Genomic DNA, 27,865 nt, shown 5'->3' with positions numbered 1-27,865 from the left:
TTTAAGAGTATTTTTCCAAATGTTTGCTCTCTAAGCACAATAAAAAAACCCAAACCTCCGCCATATAAGGAATATTGTAGAAGTTTATTATAATTTACATCACAAGTGAAAGTATTTTATAATAGCTTAAAATCCATGGCAATCTCTCCTGTCTTTGTGTCAAAATTTATTGCATACATGACAGCACTAGGAAGGTCTGCCAGAGTTTCTGATTCAATAACAGAACTGAAAAAATAGACAGCTTGCTTGCAGTGGGGATTCCATTCACAGTTTCCCTACAAGAAAAGAGTTAAAAGTGAAAGTAGTCACAATCTTAGGATGGATTACCTGGACAGTAATAATGCAATAAAAACACAAGAGTTCTTATTTTCAGTTCAGTACAGAAAGATCAGATACAGTTTCTCACAATCATAGCCAGTCACTCATTAAAGGAATGCATAACTTGAAATCTAACATGCTTTGCTGCACATTGAAGTTACAGCAACAAATAGATTTGGTCAAACAATATTTACAAAGAGTACCAAAACCACCTTATCCTTCTCTAATTTTTTCTTTTTGTTTAACTGAGAAAAGGAAGTTGTATGCTGTTCATAAGCAACTTGTATTTAAGTCTTATAAATACTATTTTGAACTAGCATCCTCTCTGCATTCTGTACGTGGTTCCAATCTACAGAAGCATTTGGAGCCAATTCCGACTCTTATGTTAAGAGTCTTCCCACAAAGATATAAACAGATAGCTCTACTAGTTCTGTTTCCATAATATGCAAAGAGTTTAATAAAGAGCACTATGTAAATCAAGCATGGCCAGCTGAGACTCATCGTTCAGCACTGTAATCCTAACAGACTTGGAGAGATAATGAAATTAGATTAAAGAATACCTTTTCATTTGAAATCTGCATCAGTCCTGTACTAACTGAGATATCAGCAGTAAGATGATATTCCATCCACAGAACTGCTCCATGGCTCTTTCCCTTTCTGGAGAGAGGCAGGGGATTAAAATCCATCACCATAGCATTATCTTTATATAACATTGATGTCTTTAAACACTGCACCCATTCCTCATCTAGCTGGGAGAGAGTGAGAGCTGTGAAAGCATGAATAACTTGTTTCTCTGAAAACAAACTGAACAGACAAATAATGTGGTAAATGGTATGCAACTTCTTAAACATTAAAGAATGTCTTCTTAGACATTAAATCTAAAAAAGACAATGAAGAGGAACTTAAATCATAACTACATCTGCTAATAAACACAAACATTTAACAGGCACTTAATAAAGCACGGCAGAAATGATATAGTGTATTTGGAGAGTATCTCCTTTACAGACCTTCATGGATCATTTTTATTAATCATACAACCCATCTCACTTCAAGTCTGTGCTTCACAAGGGCAGAGGTCACACTGGCATATTGCCTCTAAATATAAGTGGTGCAAAGGCAACAGAGACCCTACACAGATGGTTCTGGGTTTTGTGTCACCATTAATTGGGCTTCACAATGGAAATATCTACTGACATAAACCCTGCATAGTTACAAGTAACTTCCCCTGTTTTTTTAATTTTTAACGACATTTCATATCTGAGCAGCAGTAATTACAATCTGCAGTTATGGTGAAAAGTATCTCAGATGACATGAAAAATACCAAGACTGTCAGAATTACAGCTAAAGGGAAAGATCGTGTACACTTCAAAGCTACTAAACAGAATGATTTGAAAAGCTAAATAGGAGCTTCATCTGCAGGATCACAACAACAGGGAACAAATTCAAAGACTGCAAACAAACAAACAACAATTTGTTTTATGTAAACGATAAATTAACCTGCTTACATTTTAAATCATAGTGACATCTATTAAAACGTTATTCTTGAAATACAGGCATATTATCTAAATAATTACCCTCTTATAGTTGAAGCCTATTGTGAGTAGTCATGGGAAATTTCTGTTGGGAGTAAATTCCACAACTTTAAGTTATGTTTTTAAAAATTGTTAACTGTGATCCCACTAGTTAATACACACAGTTTGAAATCCATTTGTAGCAATGAGAAAACTCACCGTAAAAGATTTACAGACCCCTCTGTGCTGAGACAGTGTTGTGGTACAGTCTTTCTGAAGTCAAATAACAAAACCTCCTGGGGATTGGAGAGTGACTTGCAAGGGTATTCCCACAGAGGGTGAGGTTCTGCTTCCTTTGATTCTCTAAAATTCAGAGAATTCTGAAGAAAGAAAAAGTAATAAAACGATCTGAAAACAATCCAAAGACAAATAGTCTCTGTATTCAAACTATGCATTGTGACTTCAGAATATTTAAGCAATAAAGTTCCAACTTTGAAGTTCTGTACTTCCTAGGTAAAGGAAAACCTTGTACTGTGTGCATGTACTAATTGCTAGGACTACATTCCTCAACTGGCAGATAAAAATGGGTATTTTCAAGATACAATGCATTCAAACTCTCTCTTGAGATGAATTCTAATCTACAGTGCAGAGTACTGTACTCCCACACAGTGACTATAAAGTCAATCTAAATGGCTACCACAAATACGGAGATACACAATACAATACAGACAGAAACTGATAGATAAATCTCACCTTTCATCAGTCTCATCAGTTTATCCAAGAGCCCTACTCACTATTAAAAGTACCTGCTAGAGCAAGTGAGGACTGCAGGATTCATTTATGAACAAGTCCTAGATGAGTTTATTCAGTAGTCACAATATTTATGAAAAACTGGAACAGTGGTGTTGACTAACACTCATTGTTAAACAGCCTTACTTTAATCATGTCATCCATAGTCTGGACATCAAAACCTTCACATGTGCCACATGGACTCCGGATTCTCCATAAGTCCTAAAAAGGAAAACAGAATTTTGTTTGACTGTTAATGGAAAGAGTTTTAGCTGTAAAGTCAACAGTTAGTAAAGTGCATGTACCTCCCTTCAGCCTGTGCATATCAGGTCAGCCAGACCTATGTTGCCACACAACAGGACATAACACATTACACCTCTAAATCACAGGATGGAATTCAGACCTAGTTTAGTAGAATTTAGGCAATACTGTGAGGATTTGTATTTTAGTTGATCTTCACTAAGTGAATTGGTGTGAATCAGTTCCTTCCTAACTAGGGATGTATCAATGCCGAGCACTTTCGTCTGAAGACAAGTAAGAAAACAAACCATCACTCTTCTTTGCAGAATGTACAGCTGGTAAAGAGAGGCATAAGGTACATAAACATTACATATTGAACTGAGACAAAAATGTTCCTGCCCTAAAATTGACATAATTTTCCTTCAGAAGATGTGAATTCTTACTGTAAGAGCAATTTCTGTGTAATCATAAGAAAAAAACATAAGGAGAAACCACTCAGTTGAATTGATATTTTAGGGAGTACTTCCTCTTCTATTTAGATGGAAAACAAAGTTAAGTAGTAATACAACAAATTCACAATAACCAGATAAAAATTACATTACTGGATGAACTGAAGGCAATACGTTCTCAAAAAATTCACAGAGTGCATCGTATCATCTTAAAAATACAAACATAGACAGATGACAAAATTTACTCTCAAATAAAATTATTGTTTAGGCCTCACAAATGTTATCCAGTCAGTCAGTGTACTGGTTTGATCAATGAATTACTCAAGCAGTTGGTTTACATTTCGCAGACTAGTGTGAACCAAACATCTTACAGCTCATTGGACTATCATACTTCCCTTTAGCACTCCAAAGATGAGTAAACTCATTTTAGGCACTTCATACTACGCCTCTTACTGAGTTTGCCAATCCAATGGACAGGCAAGTGATTCAGTTCAACTTCTGCCTTTTCTTAGACTGCATTAATGGTCTCTAATAGAATAAGAACACTCACTAACTGGAGACATACACATTTTTATTACCTGTTCATTATTGTGTTTCACAACCAAATATATGGGATGGGATGGGATAGTTCAGCTTGAAAGGACCTTCAGAAATGGTCAAGTCCAACTGCCTCACCACTTCAGGGTTTACCAAAGGTTAAAGCATATTATAAAGGGCATTATCCAATTGTCTCTTGAACACTGACAGGCATGGGTCATATCAAGTGCCTCGATAGGAAGCCTGTTCTACTGTTTGACCATCCTCATAGCCCCTTTATCAGTTTTGTTGCCCTCCTACAGACATATTCAAATATCTTAATATCCTTTTTATAGTATGGAGACCAAAACTGCATGCAATATTCAAGGCAAGGCCTTTCTTGGGAGAAAAAAAAGACCTTACACATTGAATACTCACAGTGAACCTGTAAACCTAACGTTTTCTCCTTCAGTTTGCAGGAAAGATTGACTGACAGTGAAAGAAAGATTAAGGCATGAAAGATGTACAGTATAGTTTTCCCCTCTACAGCCCACAGAAGACTTGAATAAAATAGATTTTCTACTACACCTGTTTTCCAGGTCATATTCACCTCACCGAAGGTGAGCAAGATGCACTAGAACTTCAAGTAGGATTATGAGACATTTTGTGTAAGGAATCTCTCTGCGTTCACCTCTAAAGATAATATCCCATAACTAATCATTGGTAGCTACAGACTTCTACAATATTATGTTGTTAGAACTATGAAATTAGGCATCCTGCTCCCTGAATGAAATTATGGACTAACACGTTTATAACTGGAAAATATTCATCAAACTTCTTCTCCTGAATCCAGCTTCAGCTAATTGCCTAAGTGTAATGAGATACTGCTATTCTGATAACACAGAACAGGAAGTTCTGCAGAATACCTTACAAGAGTTTGTGTTTCTTCTGTCTAATCCAGACCTGACAGATGCAGAGCTTATCTAAAACCAAAACTCAACACATTCTAGTGCTTCAGACTAGATTCACCACTGAACAAAGAGGAAAGTGTCAAATTTAATTATAACTTTTGGAGTAGCTTAATGGAACAGAGCAAATTCCATATTCTAACACAATAGCCACATAGGATCATCTCTGAACACAACACTGAACAAAGGCATAAAACTGAGGTTCAGGTCACATGAATGTCATTCTAGGTTCAGCTACTAGATTATAAAATAAACTTAATCATCACTCTGCATGCTTCAGTTTTGCCATCCAAAACATAAAGAGAATAGTATTTACTTTCTTATGAAACCCTTTGAATTCTAGGGATGTAAATCCTCAGGATAAAAGAGCATGAGATTAAAATTAACTACTTATTTCAATCTGATTACTGTTGATTAAACATCTGCTTCCTATTACATGACTCAGATGTACATTATTTTATCAGAATACATTTCTACACTTCTGCAGAAAACCATGAAATCTAGGCAAAAACATGCAGTGTGGATGAATAATCACACAGGAAAAAAGAACATGTATGTTTTTATGTGTATAAATCAAGGGTAGATGTGTGGGAACAAGGTTAATTGAATGATGAAACAGAATGATACTCTGTTTTTTTCCCTCTGAAGGGAAAGAAAGGTCAGAAAAAACTGCACAGTTGGTCAATTAGAGGAAATAGAAGAACTGGTATTTTGAAAAGAAACTGAAGGTTATGATTATGTGAAATGTTAAATAATATTCAATTTTTTTTGCTTTATAGACGTGCATATTTTATTTACACAATTTCATACTAGAGAGTTCTGTCACTTCAGCTACCGGATAGAAACTCAGTATATTAAGTACTTCTGCAAATTTCCATTGTCATTGTAGGCAAACTCTTAATAACCTTTACTAACCATCTTACAGTTCTTAATAAAAGCAAAAAAAAAAAAAAAAAAAGTTTATACCTTTGTAAAATTTTTCAAAGATTACTTTTCAACCTAACATGACCCCAAGTTTAGAATTGTGTGCATTCTCTAAGGTTTCAAAGAAAATGAATATGCAATTATGGAATCTACTTGTGGTCTTACACTCAAATATCATTTAAAAAATTGTTATTTTACATACTGCTACATTTGATAAATAACCACAACTCTGACATGCTCAGTGCTATCTGTCTAATCTAAAGAAATATTTTAAAGCATTCAATCTTCTCATTTAAGATTGCAAAAATTTTCAAGGTAATTTTCTGACCAGGGATGGCTGAAATGTCAAAACCCATCTCCAAGATGTCAGATATTCTCTCCTCAGGTGGCAAGCATAACACACACCAAAATGAACAGCATTATAACTACACAAACTTAGTGTTAAAAACTTATGAATTCACCTAAAACTGAGTACACTTTCATATCAATGCAAAATGGATGTTTTAAACAGTCTCACCTGAAACTCCACAATCATCATGTGCAAGGCAGCAGACTGAGGTAAGACAGTGACATTGCTGGCAAGATGCTCAGTCACAGCTGTTCTGGCATACCAGAAATACAGGTTATGCCATGGCAACAAGCTTGTAGTGAAAAATGGCTCTCCAACAAGAACAGAAATCTTGGCAAAGAAAAGAGACAGAAAATGTTATAATGAAGAACAACAGCTCAAAGGCTAGTTACATCTTTAATAGCTGACACTGCAGTATAGCAAGCAAAGTCATCTAGATAAAAACTTCTCCATACAAATTTAATACTGTATAACAGACATCTTTTCAAGTTGCTGAATTTTAAAATTCCATGAAAAAAATGTTGCAGTTTTCAACTGGAAAGCTTAATAAGAAGTGTCACAGAACTCTGCAAATTTAAGGATTTTAGGACATCCTGATAGACTGCAATCTTCAGATTGTCTTGAGATAGAAGAGCTGCAGCCCCAAAGTATTTGTGCAGTTAAACTGGCTTAGCTGTTGTTACAATAGGTGTAGATTATGCTGGAAGGGAAAATCATACCTTTCAAAAGCAAAGCAAAACAAAAAACCTCCAAGTCTTTAAAGTGTGCTTCACTCAGTTTCAGTAGGTGGAAGTCTCAAATGACTGCTACTTTGTATGAACTGTGGTTCACTGTGGTTACAGCAGCAAAACTAAAAAGCAAAAATCACTTTCATATTCCTCTTCCTGTCACACCACTGAAGTCCAGTACTGGACAACTATTCCATACCTTTTTATCTTCCAAGTGAGATGATGTCAGCGACTCAGGACGGGCTTCTACTATTTTAATTTTATCTTCAAGATGATTGGCTTTAAAAAACTAGAAAAAAAAAGTAACATTCTGTCTTTATCAAAAGCTACAATTGAGACTCACATCCACACCAAGATAATATTTTAATAAAAAATAAACAAGAAACAAACACCCAAGAGAAATTTTTAAAAACTGCCTTCCACAACTCAGCCCTCAGGATGGGACAAATCTGTTCTTGAAGGGTGCATGCACTTATAGCATCCTTCAGCAGGAGAAAAGAACTGCTAGTTGTCACCTTCTAGGTGAGGCTGGTGTTGTAGTAGTCTCTCATCGTTCGTCCTCTGCCGACCGAGGGCGCCACTTGCCAGCGAAACCGACCCCAACCGGGCCGGGGCCAAATGCTCACACAGACCCCAGAGTGCGTGAGGCAAAATGGCGTTTATTAAAATGTGGTAGGCACTTAAATATTCTTGTCCCGCTTTGTCCACACCCCTTGCTTACCTGCTGTCCTATTGTGGGGCAGCGTTTGGCAAGCCCTGAGCATAGGAAACCTGACCCCGTCACATACCGTTTCCTCGCCACGCCTACTACATCTCCCCCTCCCTATGCTCAGGAATATCCCGTAACAGCGCGATCGCAACGCGAGTACATCTCTCACAACTGTTCCTTCGTTTTGTGATACAGAATCCGTTGGTCCATAACTTGCCACATGATCCTTGTGAGGCAATTCTGGAAACACATGATTATGCACGGCAAAATGGCCGCAATACAAATTATTGCGAGCAATACTAGCGCAACTACCTTAATAATTTTCGCAACCCATCCTCCAAAGTTGCCAAACACACTTCTCAGCCAGTCCCCGATGGGGTCGTCCTCCACTTGGATCTTCTCCGTATGGTCTCGCAGGGCTTTCAGCGCTTTATGGATGGATACACTGTGGTCGCTAAGATTGAAGCAACACATTCCTTCTAGGTCTTCACATCCATGCCCCTGTGCCAGGAGCAAGAAGTCGATGGCTGCTCTGTTTTGCAGCACCGCATGCCGAATGCTGTTTGTGTCTTCTAGCATCGCATTCAATATTAATGTTGTTAAATTCGCCTGCTTAGCTGACCAACATGCTAGGCGTTCTATCTGAGCCAAGCTCTGTGCTGCAGCAACCCCAGGGGCGAAAAATGATGCGAATATCCGTGCTGTGGCACTCCATAACTCTACCTCATCGTTACAATTCTCCGGGAGAGGGCTCGAACGCTTTCGGCGACGATGGTGACCCGTGATGCTCGGGCCATACTGCATCCATGTCGTGAAATTCGGAGACAGTAATGTCAGTTCCCCTAGGTAACAGGGTCCCCCTAAGGCATTGTGCGGGATGCCCTGCCAGGCTCTATCCCCACAGATCAAGAAGATTCCAGGGGGCAACGCCTTAGCCGTTTTGTTATTCCATAGCACCTCGTTGACCCCCCGTTTGAAAGTGAACCCATACCCATAAAAGTCCCAAACTGCCGTACAATTAAATGAGGATCTACCACTAGATTTAGAAAGGACCCCACCCTTTGACAAGCAGGTTGTATTGCGCCCTGTGAAGACCCGTGTTTCATTTTTGGTATACCCGCAATAACCTGAAGTAATGGAGAAAGCCTCCGTGTTCACAGGACTGACCACAGTCCAAGAGGTCTCGTTGTATGGCTTCAGCCGCGGATCTGTGCCTGCCCACCGGGCAATTAAGGCCTGCAGTTGTATCCGAGCAGACACACCCCGCAGGTAATCTCGCCCCAACAGGGTTCCCGGTACCTGCGCTACCAGCGGGGTCAGCAGGACGGGCTTCTCCAGGGAACCGTCTCTGTTGACCACGATTATCTCGATCTGCTTGGCTGACCTCCGCGTTGGAGCAGTTCCCCCCACTCCCGCTATAGTTTGAGTGGCCCCCGTTGGCCACGTGGGCGGCCAGTCGGACTCCGCAAAAACCGTCACATCCGCTCCTGAGTCCACCAGGGCGGTAAGGAAAATAGATCGCGGCCCTGGGGAGCCAGCGGGAAGCTCCGTAATTGCGGCTGTAATCTTCACCAAGGGGCGCTCCCCGCAGCTCAACGATAGCGCAGCTAGTGGCAGGCCTAGATCCAAAGCCCGCCTTTCCTGAGAATCCCGTGAATCGTAAGAGGGACCCTCATCCCCCCTACCTCGAGATCGCAGCCCACGAGCTCTACATTGCGGTGCAGTGTGACCTCTCCTCCCGCACATTTGGCACACTATACCCCCGTTGCTCTTACACTGTGCCTTGAAATGACCTAATTGACCGCACCTGAAGCATGGCCCAGGCGGGCGATCTGGACTCTGCCGCCCGGCAACCCCATGCGCTAGCATCACCTCAGCTACCGCTGCAGCAACCTCGCTTGCCACTGATGATTGAGACTTTTGCTTGTCCATCACATACTTAAGGACCTCACCGGGGGTGTGGAACCTGTCTGGCGCCGCCCGTAATAGAGCCCGTACGTCCGAGCTTGACTTTTGATAGAGGCAATCCAGGATCACGGGGCCGTGCACTGCCCTAGGCAGCTCCGATCCCTCCACTGCCTTGATCAATCTATCCGCAAAATCCTGGAAGGATTCAGTGGGACCTTGTGCAATCTCCGTCCACGGAGTAGACGGCTCAGCATTTCTTGCGAGCCTTCTGAACGCCTCAAGGGCAGCGTCTGTAGTGGCTATTAGTTCCCCGGGCCTCAGCTCCGTAAGCTGGGCATGTGCAGTGATCATACCCGGCGTACTACCCGTCAATCTCTGCAGGTTAGACGCGTGAAGCGGATTCCCCTGATCGTTCTGGGCTGTAACCAGCATTTGTCTAAGTCTAGCCTGCCATTCCTCCTTCCAAAGCGTATACTGCACCGGTTTCAAAATCATGCGCATCAGATTCTCAATATCGTATGGTAACAGGGGTCCCGGCAATATTAATGTCTCCAAGGCGTTCATTGTCAGGGGGGACTTCAATCCTTTCTTTTCAACTGCCTCAAGCACCCTCGCTATCGCTTTCGGGTCCAGCGGGACCCAGATCGGGTTATCATCATCGGAAATCACTACCGGAAATGCCTCCGGGTTCGCAAGGCCCCGGTCTTGTGCCTCCTCCTTTACTTTAGCCCAATCAGTCAGCAGACGCCCGTCCCTCCCCCCTTTGGGACGAAGCCCCGCCCTTGCCTTTTCTTCCTCCAAAGAAGGATATAACGACCGCGGAGGGTAGGGCGGGGGCGGAGCGGGCGGAGTGGGCGGAGCGGTTGGTAGACATGCGGTCGGGAGTTCCTCTTCCCCGCCCTTCGCCGCGGCGACCGTCGCCATCTTGTCCGCCACGCTTTGGTCGTCAGTACTGCAAGGTAGCAAAGACCCGCCCCCCGGAGCCCTTTCCACCCCTTTTTCCACCTTAAGCTTACCCTCCTCTTTAGCCGCCTTAAGGGCTCCAAGTATCAAGCCCCAGGTTTTAAGTTCAGCAGCCTTTTGGTTATTCATGGCGCGTTGGCATAAAGCCGAGGTGAGCGAATCCCACCTACCCGAATCCAGCACTTGCTGAGGGGAGTCCAGCTCCCCTCCCTTTTTTAAAACCGAAAGCACCGCGGCTACCTCCTTCTTTGAAGGGGTATTTTTGCCGCAGTAGTCCTTACAAAACTGCAAAAGTACCTTAATAATCTGTTCCATGGTTACACACGCGACCTGCCGCCACTTCACAGGCTCTTCTCCGCGATGTGTCTTCCGTGAGCGACCTGCCGCCACTCCGCAGGCTCTTCTCCGCTTCACGGGCACGCCGGGTGGTTAACCCTCGATAGGCAGATCACGTCGGGGTCACCACTTGTTGTAGTAGTCTCTCATCGTTCGTCCTCTGCCGACCGAGGGCGCCACTTGCCAGCGAAACCGACCCCAACCGGGCCGGGGCCAAATGCTCACACAGACCCCAGAGTGCGTGAGGCAAAATGGCGTTTATTAAAATGTGGTAGGCACTTAAATATTCTTGTCCCGCTTTGTCCACACCCCTTGCTTACCTGCTGTCCTATTGTGGGGCAGCGTTTGGCAAGCCCTGAGCATAGGAAACCTGACCCCGTCACATACCGTTTCCTCGCCACGCCTACTACAGGCTGGTGCAAACTACATGATGCTCTTACATTCCACTCATCCTCACAACAAATATTTACTGCTTTAACAGTAAACCAAATACTCACTTTTTTCATGACAGAGCAGGACACAGCAGAGTTTTCTAATGTAAACACCTACAGAAAATACACCACAGATAGTCAAACTAGCTTTATAGTTTTTAGTTAAAATAATTACAGACTGAATGACGATGGAGATATTCTGATACTCTAATGAACTGAACCTGCACATACCTAATAAAAAAACATACATCTATGCTACAATCCTTTGTCAATAAAACTCTCAATAACTACTGGCTATATAATGCTGTTTTCACAGCTGTGCAAGAGGGAAAAAAAAACAGTACTGGATGCAACCATTTATTTTCCTTTTTTAAGATACACATAACATAAGATGTTTGCTCTAGGCATATATTTACTTCTGAACTAATGCAAGGATATTCCTAAAAAGGAAACTCTTACAACAAAACCCTTAAATCCAGACTGCAGTCAGCCAGATATTCAAATTTCCACTCTGACAACAGTTTGGGGATTTAGGTTTATCAGGATGGAAGCTTTAGGGGGACTTGATATGAATAGCATTGTGTACAGTTTATGTTCTGAACATGGTTATGGTGTGATAAACAGTTTTTACTATATTGCCAGTCAACCTACAAAACTTCCCCTAATTTTCCTGTTCATCAGAATGTTCACTCAAGATATCCAGATTAGTCAGGCTTATTAAAAATAAATAAATCTGCAAAGACATTTCAAAGTAAGGGAAAAAGAAAAAAAATAAGAAAACATACAGGTTTTATTCATTATTACTGAATCATTAAGTAATATGCTGCTATGAGTTTATAGGAAAACAGACTGGCCCCTTGTAAGACTAAAGGCAAAAATATGGGAGCCATGGGTCACTAATTTACCTAAGCAGGTTTGTTCATTTCTGTGGGCTGCCCAGCATCTTCTTTGGGATTATACTACATTACACATTCCTGGATATTCAGTCCTACTGTGACAGATTTTGGTTTGAAGGGCCTCAAGCAGAAATGCATCAAATAAGGTATGTATGTAAATGTGACAGCCAGGCAACTCTCAGTCTTTCATCTATACACAGGTTTAGTATTCTTAAAGCCTCTTATCTGGCTGTTACAGACTTTCCAATTTTAAGTGGATAATAAATGTAATTATAGAACTGTGAATAGAAAAGAAGAAAAAAAGTCTGCCAGAGATTTTGGTCAGGGGAATTTTCAAAAGCCCCAGTATATATGAAGGTAAACAGCAATCAGCAAGGAATGAAAAACAGCACTTTCATTCAAGGCTTTGCATTGGCAAACATCAAAATTGGTTACTGTTATCTCCCTAGAGTTCAGCTTGATGAATTTAACCTGCTTTCCAACACAATGGGCACCTCTTTCTCGCTTGTCACTGAAGAGGCACTGGAAATAATTAAATAATGGACTGGAGTACAACAGACCTGAAAACACCAAGCAAAAACACACAAAAAAAACAACCCAGGAGGAAGTACTGTACCTGCTCTGCTCCGAGATAGTGAGCCAATACAGGAAGCAGGCTGCCATCACTGATGCAAAGACAAACACTATCTGTTTTCAGAACCTAAGGGAAAATAAATCATCACTGTTATTCCTATTCCAAATGAAGGAATTCTCATGTCCTGGACATTTTGGAGATGTTTTGCCTCACTTTTTATAGCTGCATAGCAAATAAGGACTGAGATATACATTACTAATATAAGGACTTCAAGCAGAACACAGAATAGTGTAAGAAATGTTCATGTAATCCCTCGTTTTAGGTAAGAAAATGGTTTCACCAACACACATGGGTGTGTAGAAGAGCATGTTTTTATTGCCACATGTGATCATAAAAAAACTGTCTTTATCCAATCACCAATATATCTTTTCACAAACATACAGAGCTCCTAAAATTCCTATTAAAAAAAAATGCTTGCTTGCTATTAGAAAAAAACAAAAGACACACCAAAAAGGTGTTTGTTATACCATAACAAAATCCAATTTACATTTGCAGATGTAAACAAAATACACTCTATGAACAAACTCATTTGCAAAGGAGAAAAAATTCCAAAAATGATTATTACAACTAAAACAATACACCTATCAGAGAAGCCAGAAAACCTAAATGCAATGTGCACTCACATTCATCAAAGACTTGATGTACTGGCGTGTTCGGTTCTGATCATTCAATTCCCCAAAGCGTGGTCTGTTCCAAAGAAGGTGAGCCTGGCATCTACAAACAGGACTCTCAACACGAGCATCTGCCTTGTTCTCATCTTCTTCTCTGGAACAACAAAAATGGCAGAATAAGTACAGGTTCCAGCACTCCAAAGCTCAGTCGTGTTTCTATGCATCACTTTTTTCTTTTTTCTTTTCCCATCTGCTCATTGCAATGTATTTTAATTTGTTTAGGCTTTCAGTAATTTTCTAGTCTCTAGGTTTTAATCTTGTTCTTCCACAAAATAGTTCAGCTGTAAGCACAGCAATTAGTCCAGCTTGGAGGAAGGTATCACCCCTTTTTTATACACATATCTCATTACCTGGCTTTCTGTAGCGTATACCACACAGAGTACTCATCACGACAGGCAGTCAGGTGCACCTTCTGACCCTGGAGAACCTGCTCCTCTTTTGGAAGGAAATAAACACACTGCATCCAGTGATCTCTCCACTGAAAAGGAGTTGATAAACAAAACCTTAGGGATTAACTCAAACAGTAAACGCACAAGTAAAGAAATATGAAAAATCAATTAATAAGAATGGGCATGACTTCGAAGCACTGATATATGACTAGCTGAAAGATTCCTGTTCATGTTAGCAAGGCTGAGTAAGGAACAATACTGTGCACTGAATAAAGCTACTCTGCATAGTTGTCTTGAAATAGGATAAGCTTGAGACCAATGGGTTGCTGTGTATCTAAGTTTGTGTTTTATGAAATGAAAACCAGAACAAAAACACATTTTATATTTATTGATGCTGTTTTACCTCTGTAGTTCACTTACATTAGGAAACATTTATTGAATTGCTGACAGAGACCAGTGTTTCGAGTCTCATGAATCAAACGAGCCCAATTAGTGTCACTGTGACATGACAACACAGCTATCTACATGTTTCAAAAAGTTGCTTTCAGTAAAAAAATGTGTTAAGCCAACTAAATGCCCTGAAGCTTGTTAGTTTTCCCTTTTATTCTCAAACACAGTAAGTGCAAACAAGTGCTCTGTAGTTTCCTTTTGACTAACTTTATCCTACAAGTAAACACAAAAACACAGGAGACTAGTTTAACAGTGATCTCCCATTCCTCTCAATATCCATCATCAACTCATCAGTTTTCCCTAATAGTTGTCTTCTTTATGGGAATATAAATATATTTAAGTTAAAAGATTTGGAAATTTAATACAAAAACTACATGGAAGCAAAACACAGCCTGATAGCCAAAACACAGCCAAGAACAGAGACTAGTTAAAAAAAAAAAAAAAAGTGCAAATTGTTGTTTTTTCTTGAAAGTAAAATAAAAAAGTCAAGAACTGTAGATCTACAAGGCAGCCTCAGCTTTACATTAAAGCAAACCAAAAATTTGTGCTTAAAATTAGCATTTCTATGATATACTACCTTCCAATATCATAACATACTAGCAAAGTTCCTATACAGTTTACAAGACAGCTGTTTAAAATACCCAGTAGGACCTTAAAATAATTACTGTAAGTCATTGAATGATAGTATCTAAGGGCTCAGTATTTTACCTGGAAAGCAGATGTGGGTTTTACCCAGTATGGAGCCATTGTGCAATTTATTGTTCCAGAAGGGTCCATGTCAATATCCCACCAGGAAAGTACAATTTGTGCCTTGCCAGATTTCACAGGCTCCAGCTGCACTCTATAGCAGGTAGATGCACTCCTTACTGGCTTACTGAAATCCACACTGCAGAGAAGCACCAAAATTGTGAAAAGAAACAGTTAGGTATTCTTCAGAAATTCTCACCTGCTTGCTAAGCAGAATGCACCATTTATAGAAAAGGTGTAACAGAAAAGCTTTGTTTTGAACAAAGCAGTGCCTACTCTACCTGAACATAGTCACCACATCACTGAGGATAGTGAAGTCACTTGAAGGCATCTGGTTCAGCTGGATATCACAAACAGAAGGAACACCTGGACAGTTCTCCATTTCTGAAGGGGAGACAATAATTTTTTCACCATCCTCTGCTTCAACATGAACAGGAAACAGTTTGTTCCAGGACCACATTCTTTTGGATTCCACTAACTGGACATACACTGTTGCCCTGTGAGGCACTGCCTCACATCCTTCCTGAGTGTGCAAAACAAAGGGTAAAAGAATTCAAGAATGCTGACTTATTAACATACATGAAAATTAAATCAATTGAAATGCCAACCAATTTAAAGGAAAAGTAATTAGACTGGGAACTTTGAAATCTTAAGCTCCAATTATGTCACAGACTTCTGACACCAGAGCACTCTCTCTCTGTGAAATATGATAGGCCTGTCCACCCCACTGGGCATCCTTTAGAAGGATTATTTTGAAAGATCACTTTGTTATATTAATGATACAACAATATCGGTTTATTTGCTCAGTTAAACTTATATCTGCATTCTCATTCTGAGGTGGCAGATCTATTTTGAGCACATAACTATTAAGTTATCAACATTAACATAGAATTTGTTATTGCAATGAGTATATAGCTTATATAGATATAGAATATTGGCTCAAATATTTATTCAATGACAACTTCATAGCCCAGGAACACAACTTCAAGCACAGGAAACATAAAAGTTGTTCTAAATAAACACAGAACTAAAAGCTAACTATGGAGCTAAGTTATCCTTTTGCAAAACAGACTAATTACAATGGAAAGCTGTAAAAAGTTATGGAGTGTTATTATCTTTATAGATGAAAACAGGTGAAAGGAAGCCTAGAAAGCTGATGTTTTGTCATCTACCTCTATCCTACTCCAAAAAAGACCCCTAGGGAGAAATCTGACACACCACATTTTCTTACCTGTACAAGGTATTTGTGTGCATGCTCGTAGGTTGGTAAAGCACCTTCTCCTATCAGCTCTGTGTCAAATAATTCTGTTACCAAGATATTTGCACGACACTGCATATCTCCATCTGAAAGACATAATTTACTATTACAGTACGAAGACATATCTTTCAAGAAGCTGGTGTGCTGAAAAGACAAGTCATTCAAAATCACTCTCTTGACAGAGAATCTGTTGAAGCATGCAAAATATTTTCCTGCAGAAGTTTACTGACTACATAACTATTGAAATACTACCAGAAATATTTCCTTGTGAAATAAACCTCCAATGTTACTTTCTGGAAAGAAAAGGATTTCCTTTGTTTAATTAAAATCATTTGGAGAAGCATAAAAATACATATTTCCTTAAAGTTTTGAAGTAGTAGTGCAATACATACATAAACCTAGCTTTATATTTCTCACCTGGCCCAACTGTGACTTCAGTGGAGTGCTTGTTGATTACCTTGATCTTGTCATGAAAACCATTTTTCTCCACTATCTTCACAGCAGCATTAGCCATGGGTTTGAAAACCTGTAAATAGCAAGATTGCAACAAACTGGTTAGCTAATATTAGCTTTCAAAAATACAACAACACAAAATGCAGCATGTTTAGTGTTGCTAAAATTTTACATCTGTATTTTTTCTTGTGGTTGAAGTTCATGACCACAAAACAAAACACCTTAAGCCTCCCTTCCAAAGTTTGTAGGCCTCAAATGGCATGATTCAAGCCTCGCTCTCAGATGTCTCCAAAAGCTATTCCACTTTAACTTTTGAAAGACAAGAACATACCTCATGAAATGTTTAATATTTACAGTAAACAAATTTGTCCTTAAACATAAAGGGATGTATGCACTAGAAGAGGCTCCAAGAAACCTTTATGTGCTCAAGATGTAAAAGTAAGTAAATAAAATAGTAATTAAAAGGAAAAAAAGAACCAGTACAGAAACAGTCACCAGAATGCACCAGAATTCTGCTCTAATTAACAGTATAACATTCGGAACAAAGAGAAAAATAAAGAGAGAGCTTCAAAATAACAGAATAATGAAGAGTGTAGTAGAAGGGCTTTATGACCAGACTATTTGTAAGCATACAGATTTTGAATATACTACCCAGCCATGAAATCTGACTACTCAGGATAAGAGAATTGTGGGCACATTGGAACCTAGTCCCAGTTCCATAACAAGAATAATATACTGCTATTAGAACTTATATACCTGCGGCTTCCAGACACAACCTAGGGACAAGTAAACGTTCTCTTTGTTTCTACAAATGCATTAAAATATGTTAAATTGGCCAAAATATCCCTGGTATTACCCTTAACATAACTAACTGCTGTTAACAACCATCAGGATGCAAAACTGTCAATACAGCAGGAGATGCTCTATCTAAACACAGAGATGGAAAAATCAGTTTATGAGGCAGTCTCTCTATTAAGATGTGGTCCATGTTTTGATTTACTTGTCTGAAAGCCCATCAACAAGAACTGAAGCTTAGGAAGATCAGCAACATGGCTTGAGAATATTCATCAAGCCTACAACATCAGGCTACTACATCATTTAGCCTACAAACAGGAGGGGAATCAGCCTACAAACAGGAGGGGAATCAACTCTTTGAAAGGGTGAGTGACAGCAGGACAAGGGGAAATGGTTTTAAGCTGAGGGAAGGGAGATTTAGGTTGGACGTCAGGGGGAAATTCTTTACGGAGAGAGTGGTGAGGTGCTGGAACAGCTGCCCAGGGAGGTTGTAGATGCCCCGTCCCTGGAGGTGTTCAAGGCCAGATTGGATGGGGCCCTGGGCAGCCTGGTCTAGCATTAGGTGGGATGGTTGGTGGCCCTGCGTGTGGCAGGGGGGTTGGAGATTCATGATCCTTGAGGTCCCTTCCAACCCTGGCAATTCTGTGATTCTGTGATCAAGTTTTCCATATTACGCTGGAGTTCAGTTAAGTCGGGAAGACAAAGCAGTATAAAACTGGACTGTTAGATGATCTGCTTATTTACAGAAACTGCCCCTAAAAAAATGTTTTATGCATTTTCAGCTAAACTCTTTTAAGATCTCTCTCTTTTCATGCACATAAAGAAATAAAATCTGCACTTCAGAAAGCAAAGTATAACACAGCAAATGCACCCACACCACTGACTGTGAAGACACAACAACTGCACTGAAGCTCTTACAAAGAAATTACGAACACGGATGCAATCTGTAACAAATGCTTACCTCAACTGCATAGCAGAAATCTGCACCTGCTGAAGCTGCCATCATAGACAGGAGTCCTGTGCCAGTCCCTATGTCTAGTACAATCGCTTTCTCACCTCTTCCCTTTACTCGGCTTACAGCAGCACGAATACCTTGGTAATATTTCATGTTCTGTGGAAATGAAATAAGTAAATACATAATAGGGATTTCTTTTTTAATAAAACGAGATCAACAACCTTCTACCTACTTTTAATTTTTGCGCTGAAATTTCCACTTCTCAGACTATATGTATTCATCATTAGAAAAAAAGGCCTACAGTCATTCCTTATGCTGTACAGTCACGCCAAAGCCACTGTTAGTGAAAGTGTTTACAAATACAAGACTTTATGTGAAGCTGATAATAACCATGTTTTTGCTCCAGGGTGTCACAATGTAGACACATAGAAGCTTTTTAAGGTTTGTGACTAAACAGCTAGAGCATAAAGAACATTTAAACCATTCCTCCAGGCTTCATCACACCTGTAGATATGCTATTGATCTTAATTTTCTTCACAGTCTTGATCTGTAAATACCCCAAATCGTAGTGAAAGAATAAAGACAGACTTTACTTACATTCCTGTCAGAACTATGAAGCCTAGCTTCACATTTACAGCCTGTGAAATTTTACTGTGAGCTCTGTCAAAATCCCAACAAAAATGTCAAATACAGAGCAACAAAAGCAGCTACTGAGTGTAAATATCACATTCTGCAGAAAAAAAACACTATGCTAGAGACAGATGTAAGAAGGCATCTCCTGACCTAAGAGCAGGTCAAATGTGGAGTACAAATCTGAACACTTCATCCTTCAGAGAAATCTATACCATCATGCAGTGACAGCTGCTCAAGAGAAAGAAAGCGACTGTTTTCTCACCATTTAAAAGTTCATTGCTTCTATACTCACCCTGTCCTTATCGTGAAGCATGTCTGCATAGCGTGATCTACAATAAACAAAACTCCAGTCAACATACTGCAAAACACTGCAGTGCTAGGCCTCATTGGACAGCCTTTGTTTTCCCCTACTAATGCAACCAGTCCCACATCCCATGAATGTGCAGATAACTATGACATGCTCTTTGAAGTCCCAAGTGTTTTCCCAGACGTATGGAATTAAGTAATTTCAGCAGTGTGTTATTGCATGCAATTTTGCATGCAATTCCCATGATCTAATTAATTGCATGGTCTAATTTATATTCTCTCTCCAACAATGGATCCAAAAGTATGGACCTATGGACAGACAGCTGTGAAATAACAGATGTAACAGAGGGAGGTTCATTCAAAGCAATTAAAAGCTATCTAATGATGGTCTGTCATTAATTACCAGAATCTACACACCAAAAGCTGCAAGCTAAATTAATCATAAAATCACAGAATTGACAAGGATGGAAAAGACCTCTCAGATCCCCAAGTCCAACCCCATCCCACCATACCCACTGCCAACATCCCTCAGTGCCACATCCCCACAGCTCCAGGACACCTCTAGGGATGGTGATCTCCACCTCCCTGGGCAGCTGTGCCACTGCCTCATTACTCTGTCAGAACTGGAATTGTTCCTAATATCCAACCTGAACCCCCCCAGATTAGTAACAGCTTGAGTCAGGAACAAACAAGCATCAATCCTGTGTGGCAGTATGGATCCAAAAGAAATTCAGCCAACAGACTTTGACACAATTGGATGAACACTCGTATTAAAATCAGCATCTCCAGGAAATGTTCAGAAAAACCTCAGTGGAACTTCTTGGGGAGTACTCTATGAAACTGTACACGTATTGTTCAGCCCCATACACGCCATAACATTCAGCCTGTCCCATCAGCTGCACGTCATTGGATTTTCTACGGAGATGGAAGCAAACTCGAAGCAGAAGGCTGACTTTTCCCAGCATACCTCGCAATTTCTTGGTGGTAGTCATAGTCCTCGTCCTCTTCTACCCACTCCAACGAGCCCGTGGTCGGGTTGGCTCTTCCACAAAACGTCTTCATGATCGATCTCGATGTACGTTATTTACGTACGGGCAATTTTGCTGTCGGGATGCAAAACATTGGTTGTGGTCGGTTTGACATTTCACAGCTCGGGGTGCACGCACAAACACACACACATCCCTGCTACACCCACCTCGGCCAGCAGCACGGCTCGCTGCCTTCCCCCTACGCTATCAGAACGTTTTCAACCCAACTTCATCCCGCAGCCCTAACCGGGAATAAAAAACACAAACCAAAAAGCCCGTCCGCAGCCGCTCCCCTACCCGCCATGCGGATCCCAGCAAACCACGCGCGGTCTCCTCCCGCGGAAGCGGCGCGGCCGCCCGCCCGTCCTGCACCGCGCGGCGCTGCCGGCAGTGCCCGCCCCGTCCGGCGTGCCGCGGGGCGCCATGGAGCGGGCGGCGGTGCTGCGCGTCCAGCGGAAGCGGGGCGGTGCGGAGCCGGCCGAGGCGCTGCTGCTCGCCTGCAAGCGGCTGCGCGCGGAGCCCGGGCAGGGAGAGCCGGTGGAGAGGGGCGTCTTCAAGCTGGTGGCCACCGTGTCCTCCAAGGTACCGCCGGGATCCTCGCACCGTCGCCGCTCGCGGGGGTGGGTTGCGTTGGGCGGGCTGGGGCTGGTGCTGAGTTTGGTTACGCAGGGGTAGCGGCTTCCAGCTAATGCACGGCCTTTGGTATTGAAAAGAACTGTTTTTTTCTGTTCCGTTGTAATTGGTTGTAAAGGATATCATATCGTGAGTTAACTTCTAGACGCTTCGTGATTACCGCCGGTGGTGTCACCGTTTCCATTCGTAGAGTCGTTTGAATTGGGAGGGACCTTAAAGGCCGTCTGCTCGTACTCCCTGCGCTGAGCAGGGTCACACAACGCTCCATCAGTGCTCACAGCCCATCCCCTGATGCTGGCTGTCCGCAGGGATGGGGCAGCACCACCTCTCCGTGCAGCCTGTGCCACTGCCTCGTTGCCTTTATCATTAACAAATCTTTTCTTATATCCAGTGTATCCTCCCTTTTAGTTTGAAGCCATGTCCCCTTGTCCAGTCACAGCACACTCTGCTATAGGGTCTGTCCCTTCTTTCTTACAGCCCCTGTAGATACAGGCTGCTCTCAGCTCTCCCAGAGCCTTCCCTTCTCCATCTGCACAGCCCCAGCTCTCAGCCTGTCCTCGTAGGGGATCCTTTGGATCAGAGGATCCCTCCTCCAGATGCTCTCTAACACATCCATGCTTCTTCTCCTTTTTTTCCTCTGCCAGAACGAGCCCATTCAGAAATACGTTCAAGAAGGGATCAGCAAAGACAAAGCAGCGCAGAGCCTGCGGCCCTCCTTGGGAAGCACACAGCGGATAGCACAGGAGCTCCGCTCCTCCAAGCAGGTGAGGAGGAAGGAGAACCGCTACCGTGTAGTCACCAGCCATCGGCCGGGCTCCAGCGGGACGGCTGTGAGCCTCACAGCCAGCCAGTCAGGGAGCGATGGCAGCAGATCGGCCCCCGCAGCAGCAGGAGATGCGTCAGAGGAGGAGAGCGGTGCCGTGGATAAGAGCTCGGACTGCGGAGGGAACTTCCAGCTGTTTGATATCGTGCAAGAGGAGGAGGTGGTGGAGGACTCCAGTTTTACTGCAGCAAACCCACAGGTCAGCAGATAAACCTAGCATACTTGAAGTACTTTTCTGTCTCGGGCTGGTATGTGTGGGCAGACTGACAGCTAAAGGTTTTTGCATCCTAAGTATTCCTGTTATCAACAGGAGCTTCAAGCAGAGATCTGTAACTTGCAGTGGTTAACACGTGGTGCGAGAAGCATCTTCTATGAGTATCTTGGAGTGTAGTCATGTTAGACAGCCACACAGAGTTGGCTCGTACCACTCTTTCTTTTCTGTGGGCTACTCATGTATATTAATGCTCCTATTTATCTGCTAGATGGGTTGCTGAGTTGTTTTCTACCTGCTAGAGAAGAAAAGTCTAATTCAGTGTCTTCTCATCCACCTAGGAATGCCACCTGTAGGCAAGACTCCCCTACATACTTTTGAGTGTCTCCTTGTAATTGCAGTATCTGCAGGGTTCTTTAGGTTGTTGTTGTTTTTTTGTATGCTTTGTTTATAGCAGCACTCCAGGTGTGTGACAAGCTTCTTAGCTCCTGTTTTAATTGGTATGAGTTAAGTACCTTTTTGGTTGGAGGAATATCTGCTCCATAGCATGCTTTTAAAAACGAAGAAGCTCTGCCTTCTATATAGGGTAGCCCTTGCACACAGGATATTAAAAATGTTTTGTATTTAAGACTCCAAACCACTTATAAAAGAAGATAGAAGGGCTGCGTTTGCATCCTTTAGTAGTTGTTTCATTGCATGTAAGTGAAGGATGGATGCTTTACTTATGCAGCCTATCATAACTATGAGGAAAATCTGAATGCTTTGTTTTAAAGAAAATTCTCTGGTAAGGCAGAGCCCAGCCAGCTGTCATCCTTCAGCATTTCTTAATGATCACACTAGAGCTCTGCATCAGGATTTAGTATGAACTCCTGCTGCTTCTAAAGCCAGAGTAAGTAGTTCAAACAGACGTTTGAGATCTGTTATCTATCAATCTGCTAAACAGGAATAAAACTGAGTAGGATCAGATCAGGAAAAAATATTCTGAGAAGCTGTAGCAGAGGAAAAAATGTAGACTTTCAGATTCAGGCCACTAAAACAAAGGTAATTGCAAATTATTTACTAGGATGGAGAAAGTATGAAGAAATTTCTTCTGTTTTACTGTTGAGTGAGAAGATAAAATAAAAAGCCTATCTGCAGGGCATGTCAGTATTTTCTTGTTGATTTCTCACATTTTAGTTGTTTCTCCCATAGACTTTGGATGCTGTAAAACATTTGCATTGTCTCAGTGCTACTGTATGCACATCTTTACTGCACTTCTGTGAGTGTAATGCTCCCTCCACAAAGCATAGGCTATTTTAAAACATGCCTTTTCAATCACTGTCATCAGAAGAGCAGGTGTACAGGATTAGTCATATTCCTTCAGTAGTTTGTAATGAACCTGTCCCAGCAGCTGTTTTATATGAAACAAGGCATGGCTGCACACTTCTTTGCTGTTTTGAATTGCTAATATTACAAATATGTGTGTTGCAGTGGGAAAGTGTTTCAGAAATGTCACCTTTTGCTTGGTTGGCTGCTGTCACAAAGGACACTTTTACTGAGACTTTGTGTGTCTGGTTCCAGTGAAGATCTGCATGTTTATCAAATTTTTTTTTAACAGAAAACTGGTGATCCAGATGTGATTCTTTGCAATGCAGTAGAGATGATCCGTGAGCGTTTAAATGTTTCTGAAGATCACAAGAAAGGAGAACACCGTGAGAAAGATGAGTATGTTTATGACATCTACTGCATGGAAACATCGGCTCCTGGTTGGATCCAAAATATCCTCTCTGTACAGCCTTACAGAGAAGAATATGAACTGGTAAGGGTGTGAAAAACAGATTGATCTTAAGTAGGAAGATCAAGAATAAATATGCTTAGAGTCCTATGAAGAATGGCCAAGGAAGATCCATTTATGCTCAGTGCCAGTTCTGTGCTCATTCAACTTACTGTTAATTCAATCAAGTTCTGATATAACAGAGAATGCTGAACATGATGTTCGTGTACTAAGAATTCAGCTGGCCCCAAAATGACAAATGTCAAGTAATTCACATTCCACTTTCCCTAAAGCAGATTGCCATGTTACTGTGAACGTACTGGCAACATGAATTTTTCTACAGTGTGCTTTGTGTGACTGCTGAGTTATTGTGCTTGCAGCAGATCAGTTTCTCCTGGCTCTATACGATTGTTGTACAGGTAGCCAAAAAACTGCTTATTGCAAAGTGGGGGTATTAATACTGAATTTTCTGTTTTGACATACAGGTAGATGATGATCAAGTTCCAGCTGAAATATATGAAGATGAAGACGATGAAAATGATGAAGGTAACTGGCGCAATGATTATCCTGATGAAGATGAATTCTTAGCTGAGGAAGATGATGAAGAAAAAGGTATGCCTATCCTAAGTATTATTTGCTTTCATGCTGTGCACATACAAACCTCATCCATTTTCCCATATTTTCTTTCTAACAACAATAAAAAACTGACAGCACTGCTAGTTACTGTTTTGCTCTTACACTGGGTTAAATCTGCACAAAGAGAGATCATTTTGGATGGTCCTTTGTTAACACACAAATTGGATCAATGATCCTTTTGTGTCCCTTCTAATTCAGGATATTGTGTGATTCTGTGATTTTTAGCACCACAGCAAAGGAGGATGACGCTGAATGAAGGAGTACAGAATGGGGAGTATGAACTTCTGATAGAAGAAGTGAACAGTTAAATGGTTGCATTGTGTCTTGTAAAATTAACATGTAAGGTTTAAGTACTGCCTTTAAAACACATCCATTTCACTTTTCCAGCTGTGCTGTATTTAAGATCAGATGCTCTTGCAGATTGCCATCTTTAGTCAGAGGTTTATCTTTTGTGGACCTACAGGTTTGATTTGAGAAGGAATAGATGACTTGGTTCCACATGCTCATGTAACAGTCTTCTTTCTTAACTCCCCGTCCATGTACTCTCAAGTATAATTAAGTACAAGTCAAACCTCACCTAAATACAGTTGTTCAAACTTTCTATTTGTTGACACGCGTTACTCAAGAAGTTAAAATAGTCTGATGAACTTGTTTAACTAAACAAAAGGATAACACAAAACTGTTAATGTTTTCTTTAGATTCTGAAGAGAGCTCCAGTGATGAGGACCAATGTTACAGGAGGAGAACATGGAACAAATACCGTCAGGAGGTTCTACAGGAATTTGGCTATGATGAGATCCAGGACTTGGATTCTGATTAATAGCCCTTTTTTTGGAAAATGAAATTCATACAACTATTGCAGTAAGACTGCAAATCCAGACAGCTGCTGCTGGCTCTTCCTAGAAGTGTTACAGGGGAAAAACAAACAAACAAACCTGGAAAAACACTTTCTGCTGGAAGTTGTACTAATTGGGACAATAGAAAACCAGAATCTACCTGAATGAGCTGTAAGCTAAATTCTTGCCTGGCTGGCTTTTAAATAACATTTTAAAACTTTGTGGCTGGCATGGTTCACCTTGACGCATACTATCTAGGTCGAGCACTGGAATTCTGACAAACACTAAAAGCTTTTCTTACCATCAAAGCTGTCACAAATGCTCAGTCAGCTTCAGCTGATATTAAATAGGTGGGTCTGAGTACGAACATTTGATGATACAAATTTTCTTTCCACACAGAAGATGCTATATGACTTAAAAGAGAATATTCCACTAGTTCCATGATGCTGAGGTTATGACCAGTAAAAAGATTCTTGTCATGACTAATGTACCAAGTTTCACAGGATGAACCCTGATGGATTCTCAGAAAAAAGGCAGTGCCTCCTCGTGCTTTCTACTGTATTTGTTCTCAAGTTTCAAGTTACCTTCTTTACAAATGTTTGAGCACACAAACTGCCTTGAATCACCCATTCTTTGCCTCTTTGTCCAATAATTCCAGTGGAGCAATGTATATGAATTTGAATTGTAAATAAAGAATCTTTGGTTAAGTTTTCTTTACTCAGAGTGTTGTTTCAGCTGAAGTCACTTTAGCATTTTAATTACTGTAACTTTTGCACAGCCTTCTGTAAGCAGGTACTGGATTGCTGGCACTGGCCAAAGTTGTAATGTTGCCTAGCAGCACCAACACTTTAAAAGGTTTTGGTTTTGCCAGGAAAACAGAATGCAGAGTTCTTGTGGTCTGGTTAGTAAATATATATATATTTAACGTTGGCTTCTTTGAGTACCTGTTTCAGTCTGTAGTAAATCTGAGACCATTTTTTTTTACCTTAATCATACACATACTTAACCTTGATTACCAAAACATCCATTATATTTGCTTCTACCAAGAAGTTTAGGAGTTGCAGTGATACCTTTGCACTTTTTTTCCACCATTAGGTTGCATTAGTGCTGTTACAAGGGACAAGCTTTCCACCATCCCTTCTTTGGACACAGATGAATTGTCTGGCCTCCAGCTTTAATGTACAGAGCAAGTGAAAGCTAAGTCACAACACCACCATACTGAGTAACACATTCTGTTGTGTAATAATTATTAAAAATGCAGGTATTATCAGCCCTTGTTGAAACCTGTGAAGAATTTCAAATTCTGCAAGAGTTCTTAGTATACTATGCTACTCTGAAGTGTAATTGAATTTCCCTCTTAGGTCCAAAAGAGGGCAGCATCCCAAATGCTAGTCTCTGCCTGGCTTAAGTCTCAAAATACAAGTCATTTCTTTTGCTATATAGTTAGCTTTTGCTGTACCTAGCACCATCCCCTGTGTAATTTTACATGTAAACTGTGTAAAAATGGGATTAATTCATCTGGCTGATCCCTAAATCTTGCAGTACTGAATATGTCCTTCAGTATAGCAGTCACTTTTGTAAGAAGTTGCTTGTTTAGACACTTACGTAAAAGTATTTCAACACTCTCCTACTTAAGTCTGTAATAAGTGGTTAATGGGATGTTAGATCAAAGTCAGTCATGAGCTGTATGTGCAGCAGGGACTTTGTGGTCTATTAGTTCTGAATGGTGGTAACAAGGTAACAGACAAAATGTTTTGTTTCTTCTCAAGAAGGATACTGTGATTATTACCTTATGTCACAATCCTAGCCTGTTAAAAGCTATGCTGCCCATTGGACAGATGCCTTAACTTAGATACTGTTAATGTATACTAATCATACATAAGACTAAAAAGCTGCAGTAAGAAAGCTAAATGCTATTTTTTAAATTAAATAGCAAGAACACCCTGCATGTTTACCTTCCAACTGCGTTCAAATTCCCTCACCTGAAATGTTAACCTTCTTATATACCAACGCTGTTTCATTACTCCATGTTTGAATCTTCTGCAACTTGCAATTATCTATAGCTTTTTGTTTAAGATAACCTTGGACAATAAGTCAGTATACAAGAATCCAGATATACTCACTGTTATTCAAGGAGATGATGGAGATGTGCAGCAGTTGAAGGAGACATGGCTTCAGCCATAATCTTGTGGTCACAAGATCAAATTCACCTTAAATGCACAATAATTGTACACATGGACAAATTCAGCTGAGAGCAATGTTTTAAATTAAGATAAAAATCATAGGAGTGTTTTTTGAAGGATATCTTGCTTTGCTGGCCAAACAGTGGCTTCATGTTACCCTTTGGTACATCAAAGTTCAGTAGCAGTGTCCTAATGTCAGGCTTAGAGTTGTGAAGTTACAAATACTGCTGATTGGCCTCAGTCCATAAGACACTACTACTTTTTCCTGGTTTCATTCTTATTTTTTTTCCTGCCACTTAGTTTTCAAGATATAGTTGTTGCCATGGACCGTTATATTTGCTATAAAAGAAAAGTGGTCTGTTCTGTGAGTTTATGGACAGTCATTTCCTAGTGAACAACAATTAAATTCAGACGGGGATTTTTCTGACTGAAGTAA

The 27,865-nt window shown here is 40.9% G+C and overlaps 3 protein-coding genes across 6 annotated transcripts; 1 reads left to right on the top strand and 2 right to left on the bottom strand.

The window, feature by feature from the left end:
- Positions 1-65: 65 nt before the first annotated feature.
- On the bottom strand, positions 66-27,808 carry PRMT7 (protein arginine methyltransferase 7). Of its 4 annotated transcripts, none has more exons than XM_031615165.2 (18): positions 27,370-27,808; positions 20,294-20,429; positions 19,313-19,349; positions 18,394-18,543; positions 16,602-16,710; positions 16,158-16,270; positions 15,208-15,449; positions 14,888-15,065; positions 13,691-13,818; positions 13,293-13,434; positions 12,652-12,735; positions 11,206-11,253; positions 6,992-7,081; positions 6,233-6,394; positions 2,766-2,840; positions 2,049-2,209; positions 879-975; positions 66-275 (listed from the first exon to the last, which is right to left on the bottom strand). In XM_031615165.2, exons 2-18 carry the CDS (start codon positions 20,386-20,388, stop codon positions 117-119), a joined length of 2,070 nt encoding a protein of 689 aa, XP_031471025.2. In that variant the 5' UTR covers positions 20,389-20,429; positions 27,370-27,808; the 3' UTR covers positions 66-116. The 4 variants fall into 4 exon arrangements, with proteins under 4 accessions (XP_031471025.2, XP_031471024.2, XP_031471023.2 ...); XM_031615164.2 differs by lacking the exon at positions 27,370-27,808 and adding an exon at positions 20,652-20,776; XM_031615163.2 differs by lacking the exon at positions 27,370-27,808 and adding an exon at positions 20,622-20,688.
- Positions 7,432-11,098, bottom strand: LOC149916116 (uncharacterized). Its single transcript, XM_090149843.1, has one exon. It carries the CDS (start codon positions 10,685-10,687, stop codon positions 7,667-7,669), a length of 3,021 nt encoding a protein of 1,006 aa, XP_090005969.1. The 5' UTR covers positions 10,688-11,098; the 3' UTR covers positions 7,432-7,666.
- On the top strand, positions 20,751-25,967 carry SLC7A6OS (solute carrier family 7 member 6 opposite strand). Its single transcript, XM_031615172.2, has 5 exons — positions 20,751-20,936; positions 21,632-22,009; positions 23,619-23,819; positions 24,260-24,386; positions 25,109-25,967. Exons 1-5 carry the CDS (start codon positions 20,778-20,780, stop codon positions 25,228-25,230), a joined length of 987 nt encoding a protein of 328 aa, XP_031471032.2. The 5' UTR covers positions 20,751-20,777; the 3' UTR covers positions 25,231-25,967.
- Positions 27,809-27,865: the final 57 nt, after the last annotated feature.

Source organism: Phasianus colchicus, chromosome 13, assembly GCF_987193195.1.
Source record: "Phasianus colchicus chromosome 13, bPhaCol1.hap1.1, whole genome shotgun sequence".
Lineage (NCBI taxonomy): Eukaryota > Metazoa > Chordata > Aves > Galliformes > Phasianidae > Phasianus > Phasianus colchicus.
This window is presented reverse-complemented; position numbering and strand designations above follow the sequence as displayed.

What these genes read in the sequence shown, in the direction of transcription:
- LOC149916116 (XM_090149843.1), bottom strand. Translation starts at nt 10,687, where the DNA reads ATGGAACAGATTATTAAGGTACTTTTGCAGTTTTGTAAGGACTACTGC.
- SLC7A6OS (XM_031615172.2), top strand. Translation starts at nt 20,778, where the DNA reads ATGGAGCGGGCGGCGGTGCTGCGCGTCCAGCGGAAGCGGGGCGGTGCG. An exon ending in TGGCCACCGTGTCCTCCAAG is followed by an intron (nt 20,937 to 21,631) that starts GTACCGCCGGGA and finishes TTCCTCTGCCAG; the next exon opens with AACGAGCCCATTCAGAAATA. An exon ending in TTACTGCAGCAAACCCACAG is followed by an intron (nt 22,010 to 23,618) that starts GTCAGCAGATAA and finishes TTTTTTTAACAG; the next exon opens with AAAACTGGTGATCCAGATGT.
- PRMT7 (XM_031615165.2), bottom strand. Translation starts at nt 20,388, where the DNA reads ATGAAGACGTTTTGTGGAAGAGCCAACCCGACCACGGGCTCGTTGGAG. An exon ending in TGCTTCACGATAAGGACAGG is followed by an intron (nt 18,544 to 19,312) that starts GTGAGTATAGAA and finishes TCATTTCCACAG; the next exon opens with AACATGAAATATTACCAAGG. An exon ending in CCTGCTCTGTCATGAAAAAA is followed by an intron (nt 7,082 to 11,205) that starts GTGAGTATTTGG and finishes TTTTTTTTCTAG; the next exon opens with TTTTTTAAAGCCAATCATCT.